The following is a 15,725-nucleotide window of genomic DNA, read 5'->3' on the forward strand; positions in this document are numbered from 1 at the left end:
CTGCCTCTTCTGACATCAAAAGTGGGTACGTCCACCTAGATGTGTGCTGGATAGATCAGTCTACCGGCCTACCCAGTGGACTGTGGCAAACATTGCTCATCTATCCGTCATACATCTAGGTGGACACGCCAACCTGTGATGTCAGAAAAGGTTGATTTTTTCGAAATGTCTTTTAACGGCTAATCACACTCACACCTGGTGGTACAAAATGTCCCCTTTAAACGACACGGCCAGGGGGAGGGGGGCCTCGACCAACAGACCCGGCACCCTGAAGCAGCCGTTCAAAGCAATCACGTCCTTCTCGTCTGCTTTTTAAATGGCTTCGCTTTGTTTCCGTTCCCTCTCCGACTGACAAGACATGTATATGAAGTCGGTTTTCCCTCCCACTCCCCGACTCTCATAAAACACTGTAATAAAACGACAGACCGTCGGGCAACAGCCCCCAGCATTCAGAGAGATGGATCGATGCATATATGGATGGATGTTTCTAGATGGTCTTACCCACCGTGTCACGGTGCGGTGTGGTCACTGAACTGTGCAAGTCAATGTGCGTCAAGAGACGAGCGTGCGCAATGGTCACTCAAAGCCAATGCCAGCATAGCATCATTCTCCTTGAGTGGAGACAAGCTGCAGAAGCAAATGTTTACGGCTGGGCGGCAGTAAACAGCCAACTCCATTTGGGATATATGTGACGCACAAGCAACTGCTTAGTTGCTTAAAGTCGCCATGGAATAGAATTGTACCGTCTCACCTAGTTTGCTCAAACCAATTATTCACAAATGTTGCCATTTAGATTCTCTGCGCGCGTATTGGCATATTTACGGTTAATGACTTGCATGACCAAACATGGAGTGAAAAAGACAAAAGAGTTAGAAGAGTTGTCTATGGAAGTTTGGATTGATAAATCCAAACTTTCATAAATAATCATCTGAAATAAATCCTCGCCTGTCAATGCGTAAAAACAATAAATGTCACATTTTTCCATCTGCAATTGATGACTGCTGGCAAGTGAGCCACTCCGACTCCATTTTCTGCCGCTGTTTACACTGCACATATATCGGCATGTTACACATGGTTATTCTTCAATGTCTAATTAAAACAGAAATCTCAAATGATTATCGGCCTCTTTGTTTCCATCAAGTGAAGCGCCACATCCTTTTTGAGCCTACACTGAAAGTAGGATTGAATGGGTTGGTAGGCTAACTAAAATACTTGCGGGGAGCAGTATAGGCATCTCAGAGAGCACAAATCAATGAATGAATATGCTTCTTCAGAAGTAAATGCAGAATAAAATAACACATTGATTAAAAAATCGCTTCTTGAGTAGGATATCACTAGACTAGTATCTCTAGACTAATTTACAGATGCGTATTAACCTTGAACCTCTTAGTTCTTTTTCGATTTCCAAGAGGATTTATCCAAAAGGCGCATTCGGGCAGTCCTACAACCCCTCAAAGCAAGAAACATGTGAGACATCAGCTACAGCAATCTTTTTTTTGTTTCTGAAAATGCCTCCATGCCGCAATCATAGGGCACACGTACACTCATTGTATGTCATGTGAGATATCCGTCTAGTTCTCAGGCTAGGAGATCCCTGATTCCTCATGACCATCGTGATCAGATGATGCATCGTCGGTCACCACAACCCAACTGGCCAGCTCGTCTTGCCACTTCCAAACAAATCTGATTTCCCCATGCTGGATTCCACACAAATGGTTTAAATCGAATTGAATTCAGTCATACAATTAGAAGTCTTGACACAAAAGAAAGACCCTAAGTCTTGAAAGCAATTTAATTTGGTCCTACAATTCCGAGACGATAGAACTACCAGTATCAATTTACGATGGAATGAAGGTGCGATCTCTTATCCGGGGTTGATCATAGCATTTATTTTCCCCTTTGTACAATTGTAAGAATACAAATAGGGAGCTTCAATACAACGACCGGTGTTTTATCACTGGACATTATCCGATTTGTCCTGAGTTCCAGAAATGAATAGAGTGCAGCCTTGTAGAGAATCAAGGTCTTTCTCGCTTCATGCCTCTCATGAAAGTAGACTGCTGCTGCTATTGTGGGGATGAACGTCATTGTAAAAAAACACTGTCTCTGCACTTTTTTTCTACCAGCAATGGCCTTGTGTCACCACCATCCGAGAGACATAGCCGAGGCAAATCCAGAGAGAGAGAGAGAGAGAGAGAGAGAGAGAGAGAGAGAGAGAGAGAGAGAGAGAGAGAGAGAGAACAAGGGCTGGGATAAAGAAATGGATGCGAGAGTAAGGGAGAGAGAGGGATGAGAGAGATGAGCATCAAAAAGAATAAAGTGATGCCAAGGTACGAGGATCTTGGATGAGGAGGCCGAGTTTCGGCCTCTCACTGCCCTCGGCGGGTCCCTCAAAAGCGACAACTTTGGCTTTTGTTAAGGATTTTCCTTTTTTTGGTCGGGGGGGGGAGCTGTTCAAGGACGACATGCAAAACGGGGATATATAATGAATTGGGAGAGTGTGTGTTTGCATGTGCGTGCGTGTGTGCATAGTGGGCAAAGAGGAGCTGGATACGGTAGGAATAAAAGCACATGACAAGAGGACTAGCAGAGTGCACAGGGATGCTTGAGGGCTGGAGGGGCATTTAGTGTGAAGGAGACGGAGACTCTGCTGTGAGACTGGATTTAGATTTAACAAGAAATAAAGGACAGGGGAGGGACACACGGCAGTTATGTGGAAGTCAGGGTGGGATTCAAGGGCTGCGGTGGGGGGGGGGAGAGAGAGAGAGAGAGAGATCAACAAAGAGAAAAAGGGTGAGAGTAGGTGAGGGAGGGAGAAAGATATCTCTAGTGGGGGAGGGAAGGAGGGGGAGAGGAAACGAGAAGTAAGGAGATACGGCGGGAGGTAGGGTCCCTCTTGTGGAGACAGCGGCCGGAAAGTAGTATGTTCGTGGAGTAACGCTGCCAGTGTTATCGGGCCGGAATGCTATGCGGCACGTTGTGAGAACTCAGCCAGTGTTCAGGTGTTGATAACAGCATGAATCACCTATAACTAGTCAAATGACCCAGAACAAAAACAGGAGTAGTGCCGGGGTGGCGCACACACACACACACACACACACACACACACACACACACACACACACACACACACACACACACACACACACACAAAGGGTTGACGTCAAAAACACCATCGATTTGTTGCAGTGTGTTTCGTTCCCCAGAACTATGCTAAGCCAGGAGGAGATGCTGTGAGGGTTTAAATATGGAGATACTTTTTTCCCCGCTGATTATAAGCCTTGGGCATATGGAACTTTATAATGTGCCAAGCTAGCTTTGATGTATTGTCCTCTTTGAAGAAAACAAACATTAAAGAAGGGAGGGAGGGTAAGAAGGGGGAAAAAAAGGCCAGCATTCACACACTATAGCTTGGGGTGCTATTACCCCTAATATAACAGCCACACACTTAGATTATCTGCTGTGACAGCATACTATTTGGTTTAACTCCATTAACGGCAAAGCATATATTGGAGCTTATTTGGCCGGCGTCGCAACAGTGAGTACAGTTGCTAATGTGTTAGGCCATGCGTCCCTTTATGTTTGAGCACGGCGGCAAAGGTAAGGAAGGTGTATTAAGCACAAAGCGCCTGTTGTCTATTACAATTACGCAGGAACAGGAACAGACATGGAACAGGAAGCGATGTGGTGTATATTCAGGCATACTGAACATGTATGTTATGGTCTGTGAAGCACATGCTAAAAATATCCTATTGATTCTGCTGTGAGGCCGATTAGCATGTGCATAAGTAACCGGAATGTACCGGTTGTACCTTGAATGCACAGCTAGCTGCAAATTAACGTTGGTTAATTATAAGTGGTGTGTCATTTGATTGAGCTTTCTGTTCAGTTTTTTGTTTTTTTTGGTGTTGTCAGCGAGAAAAAAGAAAATTACTTCTCGTCGGACGCATTAAAACTATGCTGTCCGCTTGTTCCAGTCACTTGAGCAACACCAAAAACAACAGCAGCATTGAGACACAAAATAATCCTCAACATCAATTATGGATTACAGGTTTAAAGATAACGGGTTACTTTGCTCACAATATTTCCCCACACGCCTCTTAGTCGACAAGGTTTAACACAAAGACCCGCTCGGAATACTTAGTGCCACTAAGTGCGGACACTCTATTTTCCACGCCGTATCACAGCAATTTAACTTGGGGAACTTCTTTTGCTGGCGGGCTGAGCTCCATCATGCGGCTGTTCATTTGGGCTGCTGGCGGCCGGGAGGCAGCAAGCTCTGCAGTCAGGTGGTGTGGTGGTCTGCTGGAAATACCCATGATCCCCCTGATCCACGGCTAGGCCCCCAAGACATCTATCAAGGTAGGGAATGTGTGTGTGTGTGTGTGTGTGTGTGTGTGTGTGTGTGTGTGTGTGTGTGTGTGTGTGTGTGTGTGTGTGTGTGTGTGAGGTCTACAGAGCTCAGGCTAAGCTTTAAATATCATCAATCCTCTCCCTCTGTGTCTCTCTCACACACACACACACAACCATGTGAGCATACACATGCACACACACACACACACACACACACACACACACACACACACACACACACACACACACACACACACACACACACACACACACCGAGACAGACAGACAGACAGACACAGTGGCAGGCAGGCATACACACACACTCACATGTGCATGTTCGGGCACAGACACATACACACTATTTATTTATTTATTTATACAATCTTTGCCCTTATTTTTCCCCTTTCCCCAGGAAGGCATGCCATGAGTGGGTCCACGGCGGACGGCCCCCAGGCCGACCAGCACTTGATCTGCGGCTGCAGGGTGGACGGAAGCCGGTGCTGGGGGGGCCCGCAGCCCAGCTCTACCTGGCGGGGGGGAACCAAACATGCCCACCGGGTTTTGCAGAGTAGAAGAGTCAACCATGGCTGCCTCAGGTGCTGACGATTTTACTGAATCTCACAACGTCTAAAACTATCGTCTGAATAAAGATATTGCTCTATTTAGCATTTTTCATTATTGGAATGAGGAAAAAATATATATTTTCTGTTGCACAGTGTCGCGCATCGCAAAATGTGTTGGCGTGGTACATGTTTTATTGTGTGCCTGGAACATATCCAAGGGAGCATTAGTAAAAGCTGACACATTCAATGATTGTGTGCAATTTTGCAATTTGCAATGTCGACCCTCAGATACACCCTCACATATTCTTCAACATAGGGTGTTAAAGGTAGTCTTGTACATCAATATGTAAAACGTGCCACATCGTTTCCCACCCACACGGTGCCTTATAATAGAATGACTGTCATGAAGATGCATAGATTACACATTGATTAGTGGGCAGAAACTCAATTGTTGGAAGGCAAATGGATATCTTTCTATGCAAATAGAAATTTCTCTCTCTCTCTCTCTCTCTCTCTCTCAGCATGAACATGTGCATCGCAGAGATCATGTGTCCTCAGGACTGCATCAGTGTGGATTGATTCCTCACTGAATCATGCTGATCTTTCAGGCTTGTGTGTTTTGGAGTGACGCGGTGCCATGACGACACATGAAAAGGCGTATGAAAGATGCAACTGCTTCTAATTTAATGAGGCAGAATTAAACCGGTTACACAGTGGATATGGAGGGGATGAGCCCCGGGCTGTGACTGTGATGTCTTCTGCAATTGTTCTCCCCTGTTCATCCACACACTCCTACACACAATCATCCAACAGTTCATTACACATGCGGCACGTGCATATTTTATTTCGTTAGAAGGCCTCTAACTGGCGGCTAATTAGGATCCAGTAGGTAATAATCTACTGGGTGGACAAGTCAACACTTTTTTCTGTAAAGTGTTTTCGTCAGCACATCAATGTTCGTCGCGAGGAATGCATAATAATACCACGACACTGCTCGATGAGTCAAGAAGAACACTAGGTCTACAGGTTGCTTTCCTGTAGGTACTTTGCTAATTTTGCTAAGTCGCCAACTACCTATTGAGCCTTTCCCTTTCATAGGTGTACCAGTCCGAAGGTTTACATTACATTCAGAGCATTTAGCAAACGCTTTAATCCAAAGCGACTTGCAATGAGTACATTTTTCAGAAGAAACAGAAACGATAATATATCACTGTCAGTACAGTAAGGATGTTCAGAAAAACATGTGCCAAGCACTTGCAATTGCTAGGATAACCCATTTCCCGTACACAACAAAGATAGCTAGGGTAAGATGCTAAACAATGCTCAGTACTATTTTGGCCAGGACGAACAACACTCAATAAGTGTGTACATTAAGTTCCAGGCCGTGACCAAGTGTTAATCATAAAAACATTTAATTGTCATTTCCAAAAACTGATGTTCTTGTTATTTGATCCCCTAACTTTTTGCTTTTAAAGGTCCCATGAAATGTCACCAGGTGTGGTGTGATAAGCCGTTACAAGCCGTTTTGGAAATCGACCCCTTATGACATCACAGGTGGGCGTGTCCACCTAGATGTGTGCTCGATAGATCAGTTTACCAGCCTACCCAGTGGACTGTAGCAAACGTTGCTCATCTATCCGTCACACATCTAGGTGGACACGCCCACATGTGATGTCATAAGGGGCAGATTTCCAAAACGGCTTGCAACGGCTAATCACACCCCACCTGGTGGCATGTCATGGGACCTTTAATTTATCTATCATTATATGTCTACTAAAGTACTATACCACTTAACGACATAGTGCGATGGCACAATTATTCAAATAGGTCCCAAATTATAACCTGGCTGCTCTTCATGTTATATATTTCAAATAAATGAGCACTCACAACTTTTGAAAGGTTGACAAAGTAATCCCGCTAACCTTGGATGCATCGTTCTTCATCAATGTGCTTAAAATGTCTTCATCAATGTGCTTATTTTTAACAACTTCAATAAATAAACTCAGAGTACAAAAAAAAAACAATGACATTCAAACACCCATCGCCCTTGAAAGTCACAGACACACATCTTCAAGAAAAATATAGTTTCCCCTTCAAACTCTTCAAGGATTGTCATTTCTTTCGACGATGTTTGGAAAATAAAGTGAAAATACTAAAATATTGGTTCCATTCAATAATACAATTCTGAATGCATGAAGAAAGTATTAATAAATCATCAAGGGCTTTTTTTGTTCTTCAATGGATATATCCAAATACCCTTTAATTGACAAGAAGAATGCTATAGCTCATAGTATTTGTTTTCTGAAGCTAAAAAAAGAAACGTATCGAGTGTTTTGATGGTGAGATGATTTACACAGCATTTACTCGAGTGCTTTCCCAGTGGAGCCTATTTTACCTTTAATTTATTTACTGATAAAGATAACCGGGTTTCAATCCAGTGGTACCCTTATCATGCTCTCCTCCCTGCTCGACAACTGAGAAGGTTGTTCTCCTACAAAGGATGACTCCTTAACGTCTCTCGCCGGTAATGCACTTTAAATCGACGCCGCTCGCAAACGTGCACAGACAATCATACACCTGCAATGCCTCAACTGCCTGATCGGGAAAAAAAAGAAAAAACGAACACCCTGAAGTAGGAATGATGTTAGTCCATCCGCTTATTACAGTGAGACATCAAATTATTTTCATATAAAGCCTTGGCATCTGCCGAAGGCATTTCAGCAGTCCTCACAAGTGGAAGAATTCCTCCCATCAGTGTGCTGCTGTACCCGGTGTCTGGCTGCTCTATAGGACATGCTAGGGGACTGTGGCTACTGCTCAGCATCGGTCGTTGCCCAAGGGCATAGGCAGTACACAATACAATAAGTAAAGTCAGTACTGAATCACCATCTCGTAATGCCATTGAGTTGCCAACCAATCATCTTCATGTCAATTCTAACACAGATGCATATGGTAGATGCTGATACACGTCAACATTGTATTGTGTTGTGTGAATCTATTGAGCATATTAAACATCCTATTCGGTTTTTCACCCAACTCATTCTCTAACCACTAATCCCTTTTGTGAATAGTCAACCGACATTAGATCTTTAATGTCTCATTGCAGGTTAACCTAACATTGGATCATCTATCTTCGCTCCAAAATTCAACCCTTATGCAGAATAGCAGCTGCTTTGGGGAATGGTTTCAGGGAGGACATCAGCATTACATTCGGTAAACAACAAAGCAAACAGGGTATATAGAATCCTCTATTTGGTAGGAGCCAGATGTTGGAGTCGCTACATAGCAAGCAACAGCATGCTCCTAATTTGCAATTAAACAAAAATAATCAGATGGACCCATTTCTTATTAAGTCAACCATGAGCCTCTCCATAGGTACCTCCTGCCATTTTAGGGCTGAGTCAGCTCCACTGAGGAGAGCAGTGGAAACCGGCGACTCCAGCCATCAGACTGCTACGCTGTCCGCCATAGAGGCCATTTCCTATTCAGCATAGATAGTGTGCAATAGAAAGAGACAAGAAGCACACATGCCCACCTCTTGGGTACGTGTCAAGGCATCACTCGGAGCTCAGCCTTGATTGTCTGGTTTGTATGTCTCTGCAGGCATTATAGGTGGGCTGAATAGTTTGCAGTTTGTTTGTGATTCTCCGCTGTATTCTGCCTGTCTTCTGGAGGCAACGCTTTCAGAATGGAATCCAAGTCCTTGAGGCACAACTAAAAAAAAACTAAATTGAAAAGAAGAACTCAGAAATGTATCAGAAGTTATCTCTTGGGAGTTATATCTGGGGGTTTCTTACAATTATTCTGACTATTACTATAAATACTGTAGGTCAAATACTGTCACTTTAGTACACAGATTGCGTGATCAGACACTGTCATCCTGAGTCTTGCATTATTCCCCTGTATTCTCAAATATTGTATTATTTGATGCTTCAAATGAAGGTTACCCTGATTCTTGACAGAAGAATAAGATAGAGTTATGTAAGATACATATAACAGTATAGAAGAGTTATATAAAGCAACCCCATCCCGTTTTAAGGTAACATTTATAGATAGTGCATTATTCTGTTCATGTCATTGTAACTGATAATATCAAAGCACTGGTTCCAGATCAAAAAGACTAACCCCAGCCGTTACCAATCCGCAGGGTGGCGAAAGTTCCTTACAAGTCACGGTCCGCGTGCACACAAAGATGATTTAATGATCGCTGTGACTGCTCCCAGTCTGTTCACAATCTGTGCGGTGTCATTATTCTCATATGAGTTTAGGTAGTGAAGCAGGCTCACATATTTCTTCCCTGGCAGGAGAGCAGAGGTATGAGATTATTTTAGCAATTGCCATGAACATGCTCTTTAATCTACATTAACCATGGTTCGGGTTCCACCAAGCAGAGAATTTGGAATATAATACAATTTAATATGATTATATATTATACATGCAGCGGAGCCGCTGGTCTCTGCAGCCTCCTGTGGCCCATCATGGCTCCCCTTTAGTCAGCTATCCTGCATAGAGAAGTCCCTGGTGTCAGTCCACTACTTATCGTCCCTGACTGGCTTACCTCTTGTCTCAAGGAAACATGCATAAACCAGTCTAAACCTCTCTCTCCCCCTCTCCCTCTCTCCCTCTCTCCCTCTCTCGTTTTCCTGGGGGGCGGGCAGGGCAGCCATTGCTACCCCCTCTCTCCTTGTTCTCCTTAAAAGACAGGTCTGTCACACTGCTGTCATATTTACATTTCAATCCCCAGATACATGTCACGAGACAAAGGCGCGGGGAATAAAAGAGACTAAAGCATGAGGCGGCCCCCTTCGCCTTCAAATGTGACTCTGTGCACAATGCCGGCGTACTGTCTGATTAAAGGGAAGCGCGGACACCTTCTGGAAGTGAAAATAGAATGCACATTAGGCTTCTACGTGCTTGTGCGTGGGAGATAAGAGCAGCGTGCCAAACGCTGTTGAGACATGTACAATGCCAGCGAGTCGCCAGCAGGCCCCGGTGCACAATAGCCCCGCCGCTAACCTCGCGCTCCTGGCATTTATTCTGAGCGTCAACAACATTAACGTCCCGTCTAGTTACCCGGTGGAATTAGTTCGGTTACAATGTGGTTAGTTTGGCGTCCTTTGTTCCATTACCGCATAATGGTGATTGGGACACAGGTAATTACACGCGAAAGGTTGAGTGGATAATTCAGTGGGTCTCATTCGATGTTATAGACGGCTCGCTCGACAGCACGAGAGAGGGGCAAAGTAGCGACATTTGAGGGACAGGACTAGAGGGACGAGTAAATACCAACTGGACTAGTCCCCCTCTGGTGTAAATAGTCCTCTAATTGAACCTCTTCGCTTTTAATTTAAGGGTGTTCTCCGTTGATACCAAGCTAAGGTGTCATCCCTGAGTCACCTGCAAGCTGTTGCATGCTATTTTTGCTCTGATTTTTTGTGTCACGAAGTGAGAACTTTACAGGATCTCTAGCCTTCACTATCCACATATGGTGTGGTTCATTGCTATGTGATGTCTCTGATGGAAGAACAAGTACATGGGAATGAAGACACGGCACCGTCGGTACGGGCTGGGAGTTTTACTTCTCGTCCTCTAGATCAGACGTGAATTAATGAATGCAGCTTCAAATAAGGGAATTTGATATGAGAGGAGGGGATGAGAACACAACAGGTCAAAGGCAGACGTGGCAGTGAGTGATGGGGTTCGGGGCGCATAGATTACCTGAAGGAGAGATTAGTTTCCAGCTTATTGAGGGCTCCGGTTTCCCGCTGGCTTGGCACATCAGGGTGACATTGGAGCCTTCGTTTACCACAAGGTCTCTGGACAGGTTGATGATCTTTGGCGGTACTGTGAGAGAAGAGCGGAGAGAAAGAGAAGGGAAAAATAGAAGTTAGTTTTTTGTGGAGAACATTGAAAATGCCGTTGGATTCATTCGTTGTTGAGCAGTGAGGGTCCCACCTCGATGGGCTCTTGTATTGGATAGAAAAACAAAGTGTCATTGGATTTGGTCCTGATTACCGTTTGGCTCAAGAAAAATATGAGTATGTGTGACTTTGCTGCTGCCGTGCCATTAATACACTCACACAGGGATACCTGACCGAGTGCCAACACTGGTTTGATCATGAGTCATGGACTCATCCAATATGTGGCCAAAAAAGCCGGACCCCGTTGTGACAGCTTGGCTTTTGTTGAGTGAAGACAATTTATTTAAAACAATAAAATGAAGCAGTAAAATAAAAATATTGATATTGAAAATGATTCAGTCCCTGTTGCCATTTATAAATCTATATATATATATATATATATATATATATATATATATATATACATATATATATATATATATATAGGCCTATATATATATATATATATTATATTAATAATCTACTCAGTATTAATAAAGCACAGATATCAATATCTCAAGATAAAAAAATGCATGAAAAAGGCGGTACAGAAAGTTATTAGTTGTGAGTTACTAAAGAGACAAAGAAACATCGATTTCCTCGCCCACTCTTCCCTGACCTCAGCGGCGGCTGCGTATCTGTGTGAGTGACTGATGTGTGTTTGAGATTACATTCCAATATGTTTCTGTGTATAGCCCTGTTGGATCCTTATCCATTGATCACACCGTGTCCCCGTACCAGGTGAACACACAGCGGCGGCTCCATGTCGGCCCACTGGCCTTCATTGGAGCACACACACGCTGCCACACGAAGGCCACCTGCGACCCCACAATTCATTCAAATATCACCGGTGTGTGACTGAAGAGTGGGCTGTGTCACTCTGCAGGCCTGCCCTCTGTACTGCCAGGAAACCCTTTAACGATGGTTGATTGGGTGCAGGTGCACCATGTTAAGTGGTCTGGCTACCCGTGGCGCTCTATCTCCCCCTTGCCTCTCAGGACGAGTCTAGATCCTCCATCCGCTCACCCACTGCCATGGTGTGAAAATCCTTCTCAAATCTGCAGTTCGAAGGTCTCCCTCCTACACTGTTGAATGTTAATTAATAAATGAATGAAGATGATGTTTAGGATTCTATTCTCCACAAGCATCTGCTTGGTCTACTGTGTAGTAGGGCCGCAAATGTGTATCAGAGGAAACAAGAACTTGTGAGGGAATTCATAAATGAAATCGGAAATGATTTGTCATTTTCCGACATCTTACAAATCCATTATATACGACTATTATTATTATTATTTATTTTAACAAAGTTTTGGAGCATGATTTATCATTAAAAAGCAAAAACATTCGCGGTTGCAAAGTAATACATTGTTTTTCAGAGGCTGCGTAAAATAGGTTCACGGAGTTCACAACGCGTTATAATAATGATCCCCCTGCCAGGAACATCCCGACATCAAGACTTAAATTGAAACAAATAGCATAATAGCACTGCCGGGGTGGTGTATTAAAAAAAAGCTCACATCTTGACGCCTTTATTTTGAAGTTCAAGTTCAAGTGAGAAAGACATTGATGAATACTTAAAAAATGCAGAATGTGCAGGGAGCTCTGAACATGTTTATCATGGAAATACTATCCCGCTGGTTTTAGTTCAATGTTAATTAGCTAACTATTTAATGATTTCTGTAAATGTATTATTCTTGTTGCGCCATGTACACTGCAGGAACTGTAGCCAAAATGTGAACGTATGAGTTTCTACATTTGTGATTTGTAGGAAAAGATTTCTGCGGCTGCAATGGAGAATTTGAGAAGGAGTAACTGTGTTTGTTTGAGAGAAAAAAGTTTGCAACTTCTAAAGCATTTTGCTCTGTGACCTCGAATGTACTGATATATGTGTGTGACTTTCTATTTTTATTTCTACAACTAGAAATTCCACTGTCACATATGCTCAGTTATTTTGCCCCAATGATACCATTATATACTGCTACCGAGCAAAATAGGTGTTTTTGAGATATCGTTTGGACAATATATCTAGACAATAAGTGAATTACACACTAATCTGCCCAGCCCTGAGAAATAGACTAACACAATATAAATCACTCGGAGGACCGTGTATTTGATTATAATTTTGGGGCATTTCTCCTCATCCCTATCGTGTCTGTTTATACATTTCAGGTCAACAGTCAGTTTAATCATTAGCATATTTGTCACTGTCGGGGCAAGGATTTTGGTTTTGAATGGCAGATCAAGGAGAAAACATCGCAGCATATTCACCACCATGGAAATTGCACGGCCATAAGTTAATTAACCATGGTGTCGTAGTTACTCTTGAGGAGTGAGAGGGATTTTCTGGGAGGGTAGCAACAGTTCGGTCCCAAGGTCGCTAGATTTAGATGTTTTGAGTTGCCATGTTCCTGTGCCCATATTATGTTTTTAACTTGTTATTTTTCATATTTGATGTAATAATTTGAAAAGATAGAAAAGACCCATGACAATACAAAATTCTGAACAAATATAAGTTGTGTATAAAACCTGTACGAAAACATGTTTAACCAAGATAAATATGTGATATGTGATTTCTATCACCTTTTATTTAACATTCTAAAAATATTCTAATAAAATATAAATAAATAAGTCTCTGCTTTCCTTTCTCTATTCATATCTGATGAATGCCGACTGAGTTCCATGCCGTGTTTCAAGACAACTCGTACTTTTCATTTGGGATTTTGTGTGGCCTTCCTGATAATACCATTCTTTGATAGACAAAGTGTATTTATTTCATTACAATGGCGTAACAAAAGGGGGCACAGCACTTATCAACCAAGTCATTCTCTGACATATCTCCAAAAATTCATTCATTCATTCAGACAAAGCTTGAGCAGCAAAATGCAGCAGAGAAATTGTTCTCAGGATCTGCTTTAACAGTAAGGATCACAAAGGGGTAATGACTACAGGGTATTCAAAAAAGAAATGTATATTTTCTATATTCCCTATTACTACTCTATGAGCACACATGGCAGTTTTTGTCATATTTTGAACTTAATGTAGACATTTGACCAGGTGTTTAACCTAAATCAGCCAAACTAAATAATCTATGTAATGTGGCTAGCTTGTCACACCGACCTTGAAAGAGTTCTGTGTACTCTTTCACATTAAAAGGCCCTATTTCTTTCAGAGAAGAGTGCTCTATCTCCATGCATATGTATGTGCTCTTTTGCTTTGAAACGCCCTTCATTGTTTTGTACTCGTCCTAGTTATGATGATAAAGGAAATACTAAATCACTTAATCCTTCCGTGAACCCCAGCAAAGACGCTAGGTTCTGTCCCCAGCAAGTCCCGCGAGCCCAACTCTCAACGCAAATTTCCCCCCCACCTACACTTGAGGAACAGCAGTGAGTGTCTCGGTAATGTAGACCTCTCACACGCTACTTCAACAGCCAAGGGTCCATTCACTGCAAGCAACACGGCGGTAAACAAACTGAAGTATGTGCATCTATCCATTAGCCGTAGTGGTTGGGTTATCGTATCAGCAACCACTGCTTTCCACTTTGTATACTTTACCATAACAGAGTACATTAGGCCTTTGTTAACGACCAAAAGGTCCGGCCCTCTTGTAAACCAGATGACGCAAATAACTGTTATGCCATCGACGGATTTCTCTACACCAAGAAATGGTGAAAAGGCCCCAACAACAAATACCAACCCTTCTCCACGTTTCTGTTTGCATATGGCAGCTGCCAAACTACATGCTCACTAGTCTCACGAATCAAAATTTGAATGAGATCTAGAGTAAGCCATTTATTTTAGGAGCATATTGGTTGAAATTCTCTTTACATTCCGACAGCAATCATAAATCAAACACTCTGACAAAAAGAAGAAAAACAAGTTGTATCTGTTGCAGGCCTGTAATGAGCCAGTCCGATAATTTCATTCAGGGTCTGATCAATTCATTCATTCCTAATGAAATGATTGGATGGCTTATCCGTCTGTCTATGTACCTAGCCAGTTACTAGGGCTGTTCGATTTGACCGTTTATATTGGGGGACGAGAGAATAAAGTCTATCAATAGATATTTCCCCCTATCGTTTGTATAGCTATTTTACTTCACGGCAGTATTTTAGGTCATTCTGACCCGGCTTCACGTTCACTACATGGGCTTGTCGAATACAAAAACAAACATGGAGGAACGTGAAACAGAACCAAAGTGCAACAGTCTGAGACAGGGCAAGAGTTAAAAGGTGTGATCTATATACAAGGGAAGTGATGAATCTCCATCGAGTTTGAAAGAGTCTTTAGTGTGCGTATATATGAAGCTTGTTGATTTTGATGATGGAGTCCGAGAGAGGGTTGGGCTTCTCAGTATAATGCTACGGTGCATGTGGATGTTTGGAGCTCTGTCTGAGCAGCAGTTTATTTTGATGTCCGTGTCCGAGGTAGGGTTAAGCTCAGTATAACCCCACGGTGTGTGTACAACATCGCTCATTACAGCGCTCATACACAAAGACGGTATTAAAAATATATCAGTCGGTTGATGTTTACTTTTTAAATTCATATTCATAAACCTACTTTGTTTGCTGGCAGCACTCTTGGCAGAGGGTTCTTTACTTTATTTAGTCCTTCATATGTTGAATATCCAATTTGTTTTTCTTTTTCTCATTTCTGACTGCTCAACGTCATTTCAAAAGAAAAGGAGAAAAGAGAATGTGGCTTTCGTTTGTAGTTAGTTGGCAGGATTATCAAAAAATGAGGCATGGCGTTATTCTTGGTAGACATGTTTTTCATACAATTGACAGAAAACTCGCTATTGTGATATGATATCAGTATCAAAATATGACATGACCCTTTACATGATCCAAGATTTTGTCCATATCGGACACCCCTGCCGGCTACCTGCGTGCAGCCTTCCCCTGCACTC

General features: G+C 42.7%; 1 protein-coding gene across 1 annotated transcript in view; it reads right to left on the minus strand.

The window, feature by feature from the left end:
* ntm (neurotrimin) overlaps positions 1-15,725 on the minus strand; it is a gene marked incomplete at both ends in the record, with an annotated part of 75,074 nt that overhangs the window by 6,533 nt on the left and 52,816 nt on the right. The window contains one exon of the mRNA XM_079738116.1: positions 10,635-10,760. Coding sequence (XP_079594242.1) covers positions 10,635-10,760 — 126 coding nt within the window. The remainder of the gene's footprint in view (positions 1-10,634; positions 10,761-15,725) is intronic.

The sequence above is a fragment of the Pollachius pollachius genome, assembly GCF_949987615.1.
Source record: "Pollachius pollachius genome assembly, chromosome: 6".
NCBI classification, from domain to species: Eukaryota; Metazoa; Chordata; class Actinopteri; order Gadiformes; family Gadidae; genus Pollachius; species Pollachius pollachius.